Genomic DNA, 12,022 nt, shown 5'->3' on the forward strand with positions numbered 1-12,022 from the left:
CCTGTTTTTCTTTTTTCCTTTCTCTTCATTTTTCCTTCCCCTTTCCTTCCCCTTTCCTCCCCCTTTTCCTTCCCCCCCTTTCCCATCCCCTTTCCTTCCCCTTTCTTCCCCTTTCCCATCCCCTTTCCTTCCCATCCCCTTTCCTTCCCCTTCCCCTTCCCCCCTTCCTTCCCCTTTCCCCATTTCCTTCCCCTTTCCTTCCCCTTTCCCCCCCTTTCCTTCCCCCTTCCTTCCCCTTTTCCCCCCCTTTCCTCCCCTTTCCTTCCCCCTTCCCCCCTTTCCTTCCCCCTTCCTTTCCCTTTTCCCCCTTTCCTTCCCCATTCCTTTCCTTCCCCCTTCCTTCCCCTTTCCCCCCCTTCCTTCCCCTTTCTTCCCCCTTCCCCCCCCTTTCCTCCCCCCTTCCTTTCCCTTCTTCCTCCCTTTCCTTCCCCCTCTCCCCCCTTTCCTTTCCTTTTCCCCCCCTTTCCTTCCCCCTTCCTTTCCCTTTTCCCCCCCTTTCCTTCCCCCTTCCTCTCCCTTTTTCCCCCCTTTCCTTCCCCCTTCCTTTCCCTTTTCCCCCCCTTTCCTTCCCCCCTTCCTCTCCCTTTTTCCCCCCTTTCCTTCCCCCTTCCTCTCCCTTTTTCCCCCCTTTCCTTCCCCCTTCCTCTCCCTTTTTCCCCCCTTTCCTTCCCCCTTCCTTCCCCTTTTTCCTCCCTTTCCTTCCCCCTTCCTCTCCCTTTTTCCCCCTTTCCTTCCCCCTTCCTCTCCCCTTTTCCCCCCCCTTCCTCTCCCTTTTTCCCCCCTTTCCTTCCCCCTTCCTCTCCCTTTTTCCCCCCTTTCCTTCCCCCTTCCTCCCCTTTCCTTCCCCCTTCCTTTCCCTTTTTCCCCCCTTTCCTTCCCCCTTCCTTTCCCCTTTTCCCCCCCCTTTCCTTCCCCCTTCCTTTCCCTTTTCCCCCCCTTTCCGTCCCCTTTTTCCCCCCTTTCCGTCCCCTTTTCCCCCCTTTCCGTCCCCTTTTTCCCCCCTTTCCGTCCCCTTTTTCCCCCCCTTTCCGTCCCCCTTTTTCCCCCCTTTCCGTCCCCCTTCCTTCCCCTTTTTCCTCCCTTTCCTTCCCCCTTCCTTCCCCTTTTCCCCCCCTTTCCTTCCCCCTTCCTTCCCCTTTTCCCCCCCTTTCCTTCCCCCTTTTCCCCCCCCTTTCCTTCCCCCTTCCTTTCCCTTTCCCCCCCTTTCCTTCCCCCTTCCTTTCCCTTTCCCCCCCCTTTCCTTCCCCCTTCCTTTCCCTTTCCCCCCCTTTCCTTCCCCCTTCCTTTCCCTTTCCCCCCCTTTCCTTCCCCTTTTTCCCCCCTTTCCGTCCCCTTTTTCCCCCCTTTCCGTCCCCTTTTTCCCCCCTTTCCGTCCCCCTTCCTTCCCCTTTTTCCTCCCTTTCCTTCCCCCTTCCTTCCCCTTTTTCCCCCCCTTTCCGTCCCCCCTTCCTTCCCCTTTTTCCCCCCTTTCCGTCCCCCCTTCCTTCCCCCTTCCTTTCCCTTTCCCCCCCTTTCCTTCCCCCTTCCTTTCCCTTTCCCCCCCCTTTCCTTCCCCCTTCCTTTCCCTTTCCCCCCCTTTCCTTCCCCCTTCCTTTCCCTTTCCCCCCCTTTCCTTCCCCCTTCCTTTCCCTTTTACCCCCCTTTACTTCCCCCTTCCTTTCCCTTTTACCCCCCTTTACTTCCCCCTTCCTTTCCCTTTTCCCCCCTTTCCCTTTTCCCCCCTTTCCTTCCCTCCTCCTTTCCTTCCCCCTTCCTTTCCCTTTTCCCCCCTTTCCCTTTTCCCCCCCTTTCCTTCCCTCCTCCTTTCCTTCCCCCTTCCTTTCCCTTTTTCCTCCCTTTCCTTCCCCCTTCCTTTCCCTTTTTCCTCCCTTTCCTTCCCCCTTCCTCTCCCTTTTCCCCCCTTCCCTTCGCCCTTCCTCTCCCTTTTTTCCTTTCTATTTCCCTCCCTTTTTCTCCTCTCCCCCCCCCCCCCCCCTTTTTTGGTGTGTGGTTTTGGCTGGTTTTTTCCGACAGCTGCTGTAACCGCCGCCCCGCGCGCAGCCGCCCGCCGCAGCCCCAGCCCCGCACACGCACCGCTCGCTGGCGGGGGGCGGCGGGGGGCGGCGGGGGGGGCAGGGGGCGCCCCCGCGGCGCAGCAGCATCCCCGACACTCACAATGAAGCCGCGGCGACAACGCGGACCCGCCGCCTCGCCCGGCGACACACGAACACAGCGCACGTCGCCCCCTCCCCGCTCCGCTCCCCCCTCCGCCTCCCACCTCCATTGTCTGCGATGCACGGCGCACCGAGAGCCCCCCCGGGGGGGGGGGGGGGGGGGGCTGGGGGCGATTCCTCCTGTCGCACCCACCGACAGCGACACCGGAGCGCAGCCGCCCGCTCCCACCCTTCTCCCCCCCCCTCCTGTCAGATTTGTCACATTCGCAGCGCCCCGGTCCCCGTCCCCTCTGCGCGGACACCCGCCGCCACAGCCCCGGGCGCGGCTCGGGGGCGGGGGGGACCCCACCACGGGCTGTGCCCCCCCGGCGCCGGGCAGCGGGGCCCGCCCGACCCCATTGTTCGCCCCGGCCCCCCCGCCCCGGCCGTACCTGCGGCTCCGAGCAACACCAGCGTCCAGGGCAGCAGGGCGGCTAGCAGCATCGCAGCCGGCGGAGGGGCACAGCGCGCCGCTCGCGAAACACCTTCTTGCTACCGGTCAGAGGAAACGCAGGTGGCTTCTTTTATATTTTAATTTTTAATTCTCTTCCCCTAATTCTCTTTTTTTTTTTTTTTCTTCTCTTTCCCCCCCCCTCGCGTCTTCCCTCGCCGCTCCTCCCGGCCGCGCTCCGGCTCCGTTACCGCGCGTACTCCCCTCGCCGCGTCCCGCCGCCGCCGCGCTGACTGACAGGCGGCCGCAGCACCGCGCCCAGGATCCCTGCGCCGCCGGCCGGGCGCTGCGCACGGCACCGCCGCCGCCGTGTCCTTCCACCCGCCTCAAATAGTACCGCGCAGCCCGCGCCGAGGGGCGCTCCCGGCCGCCTGCGAAACGCGGAGCGGATCGCGGAGCCGGCCTGGTGAGGAGCCTTCACCGGACTCGGCCACAGCGGGCTTTTTGGGCGTCGTTTATTGCTTAAAAAAAAAAAAATAATATTGAGGGCTTATCCAGCCAGCAGGAATTTGGGCAGGGGGTTCTCCTTCTGGGCTGGCCGGCACCTGCGGGAAGGCAGGTGGGGAGCGGCGAGCGCAAGGGGAACGCAGTCTGGTCAATCCCCTGCGCTTCGGTGGGGGTTTGTTCCGTTTGGGGGGCCAGGGCTCGCTCGGGGACAGCCGAACGCGGGGCCAGGAGGTCCTGTGGCACCATTTTGCCGTTCCCAAGTCTGGTGGCCAAAGCCACGGAGGAACCGTGGCCCAAGAGATGCTCCGTGGAGCCCCAGCTGCGCAGGAGGGAGGTTGCCCACCCTTGGGAACCGTTTCTGCCAGGCTTGCCTTCACAGGGCTGCACGCTGGCCCTCTGGCCACCCCGGCTCCCGCAGACAGCGTGCCAAACGCCTCCCAGTCAGTTACAGCCATCCCAGCGCCCACGATCTGTGAAAAGCCCACGACCAGTTGCAGATACCCCCTGACCAGTCACAGCCACCCCAGTTCCCACAGGCAGTGGTCCATCAAAGCCCCTGACCAGTTACAGCCACCCCAGCTCTCACAATCCATGAAAAGCCCCCCAACCAGTTATGGCCACCCCAGCTCCCACTGACAGTGGTGCATCAAAGCCTCACAACCAGTTACAGCCACTCTGGCTCCCACTGACAGTCTCATCAGAAGCCTCCAGACCAGTTATGGCCATCCAAGCTCCCACAGTCCATGAAAAGCCTCCCAGACCAGTTATAGCCATTCCAGCTCCCACAGTCCATGAAAAGCATCCCTGAGCAGTCACAGCCACCCCAGTTCCCCCAGACAGTGGTCCATCAAAGCCCCCTCACCAGTTACGGCCACGCCAGTTCCCACAGGCATCCCATCAAAGCCTCCCGCCCAGTTACGCGTCTGTCCGTGCATATGTACAGAATATTCAACTCATTTTCTACACCACCACCCACGGCAGCAGCTCTTCTTCCTTGGAGCTCCGGGAGGCGGTGGGCGCCTGGGCATGATGCGGATCCTGTACTGGGTGCACAGGAAAAATGGTGAAAAGTCCGTTTGGAACAGGGTTTACACTGCGCTCGGCAAAGTCTGTCTTTTCCAGGCTATCGTGTCCCAACAGCGCTCCTCCAGCACCCCCCAAACCGCAGGAGCTGCTAAGAGCCCTCCTGCCTTGAGCACAGGATCTAATTGCTTCGGACAAGGGGAGCTGTGCTTTAAGGGGGAGAAAGTTCTTTGAGGAAAAAAGATAAAATTAAAATGTAAGCGTTTATTTTATTCAGGTGTAGCCTACAGTCTGTGTTTTCCTTTCATTAGTGTTAGAGAAAAGCACTTCAACTGAAGTAGACCTTTGTCATAACATGCAAAAATAATTTTCTTGGTTGGCTAATTGTAGTTGCTATTTTAAAATGAAATTCAAAATACCTAGGGTACTCGTGAACACGTAAGGACTTCTAATGGCACAGAGGCGTTGTTAGCCGAAAACTGCCAAGTAGAAACCATTTAGGCAGAAGACTTCACTAAGGAAACAACACCCTTTGACTACAATGTGACACCAGTATTTCAACAATATTTTACCATAGTCAATCCACTCCAGTACTCTGCTGTTAGTGACCTGAAGGATTGTTCCAGGCCAGATCACGTTATTTTATCCTTTTCTGTTTGAGAAATCCCTTCCCCCTTGCCATTTTATAAAACCCCTTCTCTAAAAGAAAAAAACAAAATTACTTATTGCACTGTGATTGAAAACATGCCTTCCCTGCTCCTCTGGTCTGCCGAGCCCGTGGCCCCATATTGGATTGATTATCCGCAGGGAGCAACCTTGCCACAGGCTGGGGCTCGACTCCCTCTTGCTCTCCCAGTTCATACCAGTCCCCACCATTCTGCACACTTGCATTCTTGGGCTCTGCATCCCTCCTGGCCCCCAACATAAAGTCACTCATCCAGGGAAACATCGATATTAATTTTAAGTTTTTCCGGTCATGCAGATGCTCAGCTCAGGCCATTTTGGAACAGAAAGGCAACCTCTCGCCAGGAGTATTTGGGATAAAAAAACCTCAGAAGAAACAGAATCCTTTACCTTGACAATAGTAAGCCGATTTGTGGGTGCGTGTTAGATACTTTTCCTCTTATCATAAGGAGTACGCTGAGTTTACATCAATTATTACACAGCTTCAGCAGATTAAATCAACTCATGGCTGGATCTCCACGGAGAGGAGAGAGGCAGGATCTCCACCATCCATCACACCAGGACACCCTGCGAGACTCCCACCTTGTTTCTCCATCCTTCCAACTGCTGGTTGACAAATGCGGACAAACATTGTGTGAGCCATCTGCTCCCCCTTGGGTCTCCCCCTCTGCCATCGCCCTTCTCAGGGCAGGGGACCCTCAAAGCAACCCCAGAAGATCACAAAACATGGTTTCATGAGATGTGGTCTTTTTCCAGACCAGCTCCACTGGCTGGCTTTCTGGCACTAGGGAATTCCGGAGTCTCTCCCCAGAGCGGTTAGATAAACTCTTTTGCATTCAGCCAGATTAGTGCCCGATCATTTCCTACGGAGGAAAGGGACCGAGCTGTCGTGCCGTTATTAGCACTGTCAGAAAGAGTTTGTAGAATTAGTTCTAGTTCCCAGAGGCCTTACACAAGTGTCTATTTCTTTCCACTCACCTCAAAGAGCATCTAGATAGACAGCTACCTTGTAAAAAGTACATTTATAGCATTCATAATGAGAGATCGTGGGAGCACACAAGTTGTGTTGAATGAGGAGGCTACAGCACTAACTTATAAGATGCAACTGTCCATTTTTATAAACTGCAACTGAGATTTTTCTGTGAGACCTCAGTCATCTTATCTACAAAAAAGAAAAAATAATCAGCAAACCAGCAAAGTGCTTTCAGAACAGTAGTGTTTGTATGTGTTGAACTATAGTCTCATATAGAACATTATATGAATCAAGGCAGCTCTTTTCCCCAAAAGCTGACATTGCATAACATTGGAACGGAGAGCTATGTGAAGACAGACTGTACATACAACAAATAGCATGAATTATTACATCCTGTGAGTAGCTGTTTGTGTTAGATATCCAATATTATCTTTATTCCTATTAAGCAATACCTTAGTCTGTGACATAGCAGTGTTAATCCTCAGGGTAGGTAAAGGGGAACACTCACACGGGAGCCAGTGGCGTAAGAAACATCCCGAGTCCTCTCCAACTTGGTGGCAGAGCAGAGTACAGGAGTAGCAGGGGGCACCGCTTCACTTGCGGCGGACTTCCAAAAACATCAGCTTTTTTCACCCTCTCTTCAAAAGATCTGACACAGTAAAGACCCCAAATGTCTGCTCTGAACTTAAGCTTCTAAGTAATTTAAAAACATAGCTGGATTTTATGATGAGAGTCCAATAGAGATCAGTCCCCAGCATTTCCAAATTGAAGGAGGCGTTCCAAGTACAGTACCTGAAATATCTCCCTTTATTTTGCTGTTAAGAGATGTCTATGGGCTGTGCCCACATATTTCTTACCCTTGATCTATAAAATAAAAAGGGCAAAACACACAAATCAATAATTGAAACACAAGTTTTAATTATTGAATTAATTAGGTACTTTGCATTGAAGTGAACGGGAAATTCAGAACAAGTTTTCTCCCAGCCTTACAAGCAGCAGCAATTAGTATCTACCAAATTAATGCCGCTACTTCTACTGTGCAAATACAAGAACAAGTGAAGTGGAGTTTTAATGATGCAGGCATCTCCCAGGGTAGGTGCAGCTTCAGCATCACCGAAAGATTGCAAAATAACCCTCCCCATCGCCAGCACTCCCCTTTTCCTGACATAACTGTTCGCTGGCTGGTATTTGAGGAAGGATTATTACCGGCTGCACTGGAAATTCTCTATGACATTAAAGCATCGTGTGGGGTCAAAAGAGGCCTTCAGCTGTCAAACTAAAAAAGAAATAACATAGCAGACAGTTGTGCTTTGTGTTCAGTTTTTGAGAAGAAAAGTTTACAATCTAAAATTGCTACCGAGGTCAAATCCCAAGATTCAAACCTGATGCAACAGGACAGTAATAACCGTTGCTACAATGACAGATGTTGTGTCTTGCTGATCATTGAAAAGCAACAGAAATTACGTTCATCAACATGCCGCTTACGCTGGCATCATTATGGAGAGACAGTCTGCAAAGAATTACTTGGGATTTTCTGTGGGAACCACTAGACCCAGATTTATAAACTTCAAAGTAGACTTATTACTTCTTGGTAGGCTCCAGAAAATAGGCGTAATTAGTGGCACACTGAGGGAATGCGCTTCAATAGTCTCTCTGGCCAAAGTGTTATTCTGTGCTGTGTAGGTATTTATTATGATGGATAACAACACTATGCAAAATGCACCTCAGATCAATATTCTACTTCACAGCTAGGCAATGCAAGCAGAAGTAGTCCCTTAAAATACCCTTCTCTGTCACAGATCGTTTTGTAAGTCTTAATAAAGAAAAAAATAATAAGAGTATCTCCCCTTCCCTCTTCAGGCAATAGACTTTACAAAACTAACTAGTAAGGCTCTTCTGGCGATGTCATAAACCACAAGAATGAGGATGAAGTAATCTGAATTCAAGAGGTCACGTTACAATCCAGAAATTCAGAATCTTGGCATTAAAAACCTCGATGTTTTATCTCCGTACCTGGAACAAACTCCAGCATTGATCTCAGTGTTTGTCCTGCTCTGGGACTTTGCTTGCCACATCTGGGCAAACAGGGAATTGTTCTGTGCACAGAGCTATGGAAATATGCACGTGACCGCTGCTAACCAGCTAACTGGTGAAAGCAGCCAGGGAAAGAAACTCCACAAAGACTGTCTGTGGGTCTGACTCCCAGTGGAAATGCCATCAACAAGCTAACAGCAACCCTAAAGTTACCCGGCAGTTACTTCCCATGTAGCTTTGGAAAGAAGTCTCCCATTTTCAAAGTTAAAACTTGAAATTTAATGTGTATGCTTCCATGTATAACACCATTACTCTTCCCGTGTGCAGTAAATGTCTCATTTTAATCTTCTTAATCCATCCAGGCAACCCTGATGCTTCGATTCAGAGGAAAGAAAGACTCTCAGCTGATCAGAAACACAGAAAATCAGGGGGCTGTAAAAAGTACATCGGGATGAATTGGCTGTTCTTTGGCATCTCCCTGTGGTATCACCAGTGTTTGCTTTAATTTGAAGCATTTTGATCAGCCAAGGCATTTAAAGCACATCCATCACCCAGTGCCTCTAAATAATAGCATAACCATCACTAATACCTAGCTATTTTAAAAGAACAGCTGTTCTAGTTCTGCTTTTATTTATACTAATGTCAGTTAGAAGGCTCGCCGTCATATTATGTGGAGTAATAGATGTGTAAAACCAGTATATGCAAAATTAGAGTAGAAGAGACTAAAACAGGGTGTCTCCGGCTAAACATTTGGTAGCAAGCAATAAATGGTTATCTTAATTGGAAAAATCCGTCCCTCAATCTGCTTTTATTTTAAAAAAACAGTATAAATATGCCTGACAGAAATGTTCAAGCGCATTTGAAAGCTCTGAGAAACCATATTCTATCAACACGGAGCTCCGTTTCACATGCAGACCCAAGCTAAACAGATTTCCACCCCCCCACCCCCCCCAGAAATAGATCTAGAGCACAAATGACAAGTGGACTCTACTTAGCAACGTAATGAAGCTTCGCCCATCCCCCAAGAGGAAACGAGTTGTCCAAGAGACAGCCTGAAAGGGTCTTCTACAACAACACTTTGCTCCTCTTCTTCCTTACCGCAGGAATGGTACCTGCTCCTTTCAGAAGAGGACAGAGGTAGCTCCTTTCCAGCCAAGGCTCCGCAAGGTGGATCTTGCCAACCTTTCCGTTTCTGTGGAAGAAAATTGTACAAGTAGGTGACATAGCAGAGAGAATAACGCAATGGGTGGAGGGGGGGTGCTGTGCAAGTTATAAATAAGATGTAAACATCTGTCTCCATCAGAGGGAGAAAGCAAAAGCATAGAGAATAAACAGAGATTTGAAATATTGTAATTAAAAAAATATTGTAGTGTAAAGGAAATACAATCTTTAAGAAGCACTAAAAGCCCTGCAAATAATTTTCATGACGTATTTTGGAGAAGACCCATGGGCGCTGTAGCCTGAGGAGCCTGTCAGTCGCTGGGGATTTTCCCCCGTAGAAGACTTAGCGCTAAGGAGCTTCACGCTCAAAATCCCTTGCACCCGGTCAGCAGGAGGGTCTCCAGCTTCCTACCTGGAGCCCTCCCCGTTCCCCTTCATTTCTATTACTTACGTCTTACTCTAAGAGTAACCAGGGGGGGCTTTTTCCTCTGCCGTCCCGCGAACCCTTCAGCTGTGTCACCAGCTACAGAGCTGCACCCACGCTGGGGCCAGGTCCTCCGAAACAACGCGGGCAGCGCCGTGCCCGGGACTTTCCTCTGGATGAAAGGTGACTAAATAGGATTATGCTGATTGCGTAAAAAGCCACAGGTAGGCAACCACTCCAACAGAAAAGGGAAGAATTCCATTAAAAAAAAATTAATCAGCCCAGAGCATAGTTTAAGGCAACATGCAGCATTTCCCCTGCCTTTCGGGGTTACCTTCCCCTTCCTCAACTTTTTTAGTTCCAACTGGATTTAAGGCAGAGAAGAATAAGGCTAGTAATAGAATCTCCCTCTCTGATTTTGTGTTCTCTCAGCCTTACATTTCTCTAAAAATACTGTAGAGAGGATAAAAATATGAGGAAAGTAGTGTTTCTATTTTTGCGTAACGGTCTTAAGATGGTGCTGAAATGCAGAGATAAAGAAAAGATCCTAAAAAATTCTTGCTGTTGAGGCAGAATCATTGTTCTTGAACTGAATATAACCTCTGCTTTATTACCAAAGGCTGGATCTAGGCTCTGGGATACAGCATATCTTGGAACCAGACCAGTTTTGAGGCAACTACCCAGGCACATCTGGGTGGTTGCCTCATTCGGGATGTTAAAGTTGGGCCATGAAATCTTTTGGCACCACATTAGTATTTTAATTTTTGCCATAGCCAGCCTGGTGGCACACACAGGGGCCAAATCCGCTTGTGGGCATCACCAAGCGATGCCAATGCAGCTGTTCCCAGTTTGAGCCACAGGATGATTCTCAAAGCTTTGCCTGATAAATCTTTCCTTGATTTTTTTTGAAGGCGGTTTTTATCACGGCTGTCCTCGCGCTGTAAATCTCCAATCCAAATTACCATAATATTAAATAATCTCCTGCACACCAAACGACAGAAAGTAGACAGGCAGGAATGCCTTCGCGGGGCATTGCCTGTTGTGTAAAGCTTTTCACATGAAGAGACGTGGCAGTTAGCACCTACCCGCAGAGGCAGAAGGCTAGCAGCAGTACTAATCAAGCCGTCAAAACAGGATTAGGTGTCTCGGGTGCGTGGTATTAGCTCTGTTCACCAGAGAAGTTTGGTCTCTCATGGGGTGGCCGTTAGGTAATGCCAAAACGGCTCTGTGACAGCGTGAGCAATTCCAGGCAATCAAGGTGATCCATTGCTTTTGCAGACATCTACCAGCTGCACAGCAGCAGCAGCTTTTTTGGGGGAAGGGCTGTGCTCATTGGGGGGGGGGGGGGGGGGGGGGGTGTGTGGAAAAAAAAAACACAACCAAAAAATCCCGACTCACAAACAGTCAGGATGCTCTTTGAAGACTTGGAGCTCCTGGTCAGGTAAGACAGTCAGGGCAAGACAGTGCATTTGGCAAGTGGTTTGTCCCTAAGGGATATAGCTTATTTTGATAAATCTCGTGAAGATAAACATATCATCACACCTATATACAAGTCATTGTGCAGATTTCACAGCACTCCATTAGCAGTATTGGCAAGATAGTGTAATTCAATAACCTCTTTTCTATTATTTCATGTTTCTAGTTTACTCTTGGTGAGGATTGCCAATATAAAATTTGGTTTCCCAAAGTCCTTATTATTTTAGTGAAGGGCTTAGGAGAATCAAACTGGGTAATTTTTAAAAGCACAGTAAAAAACAGTCCTTGCACAGGACAGCACAGGCTAAACGAAGTAAGCCACCTTAGCCGAACATACTGAGAAATTAGATTTAGTGATGTGCCTTCTGCTTCCCTATAGGAAATCTGTGCCCAGTAGGAAACTGAAAGCAGATCTCCTGAGCCTTAGCTTGAACCATTAACCAAAAGGCCAATATTGAAAGCAGTAGGATGGAATTAAATGCAACGATGAAAGATTATTTCCCCGCCCCCTCATCCACTTTACAGAAAGGGCTGTTACCATGATGTGAGTAAATAAGAGGCTGACAGCCGAGCAACTGGAGCCTCGTAAGGGGATGTAAACTCACCTACTCCCCTGCTACCCACTACCCTTCCCTGATCTACGTGCTCACCATAGCGACTTTTGCAATTGGCATTACTTTACAACAGCATCTGCTGCTGTCTGATCTAGATCCAGGAGGGTTTTTTGGTTTTAAGTATTTATTCCACCACCACCTGTAAGCACAACTGCTTGTTTTCAGCATCCTGGTAAGGACCGTAAGCAATCTGATTTCCCTGGCAGTATCTGAGACAAATTTCCACCATCCTTCATTTTCTTATGCAGAGTCAAAAGTTTTATTTTCATTGATAGAACAATTAGAACAGATGTGTGAAACTCCACATGAGAAAATTATTATGTCAACATGTCAATAACATGTCAACAGTGGGCACTTGTCTGTGAAAAGCAATTCCCGAGGAGGAGCAGCAGCACAGAACATACTAGTTGTCCTGATGGTACCAGATCAAACTGCATTAAAGGATATTAAACATCATATTTCACACGACAGTTAAATCTAAACCATTATTTGTTTTTGGTTTTTTCAGGTGTATTTAAAATTGCAAAGCCTTTGAAAGTGTGG

General features: G+C 49.7%; 1 protein-coding gene and 1 long non-coding RNA gene across 10 annotated transcripts in view; both read right to left on the reverse strand.

Annotated features, from left to right (window-relative positions):
- Nucleotides 1–2,887, reverse strand: part of NCAM1 (neural cell adhesion molecule 1) — a 149,830-nt gene extending 146,943 nt beyond the window's left edge. For 3 of the 8 annotated variants that reach the window (XM_040616097.1, XM_040616096.1, XM_040616094.1), the window contains exon 1: nucleotides 2,585–2,884. In XM_040616097.1, coding sequence (XP_040472031.1) covers nucleotides 2,585–2,636 — 52 coding nt within the window. In that variant the 5' untranslated portion in view covers nucleotides 2,637–2,884. Of the gene's footprint in view, nucleotides 1–2,584 lie in introns of all 8 variants that reach the window. The other 5 variants (XM_040616095.1, XM_040616098.1, XM_040616093.1 and 2 more) reach the window with 4 other exon arrangements.
- A 1,665-nt stretch (nucleotides 2,888–4,552) lies between these two features.
- LOC121098411 lies at nucleotides 4,553–11,741 on the reverse strand. Of its 2 annotated transcripts, XR_005831265.1 has the most exons (3): nucleotides 9,417–11,734; nucleotides 6,279–8,996; nucleotides 4,553–5,959 (listed from the first exon to the last, which is right to left on the reverse strand). It is a non-coding gene; the product is annotated as an uncharacterized LOC121098411 (long non-coding RNA). The 2 variants fall into 2 exon arrangements; XR_005831264.1 differs by lacking the exon at nucleotides 4,553–5,959 and having other exon boundaries at nucleotides 5,999–8,996; nucleotides 9,417–11,741.
- Nucleotides 11,742–12,022: the final 281 nt, after the last annotated feature.

The sequence above is a fragment of the Falco naumanni genome, chromosome 16 (genome assembly GCF_017639655.2).
Source record: "Falco naumanni isolate bFalNau1 chromosome 16, bFalNau1.pat, whole genome shotgun sequence".
NCBI lineage: Eukaryota > Metazoa > Chordata > Aves > Falconiformes > Falconidae > Falco > Falco naumanni.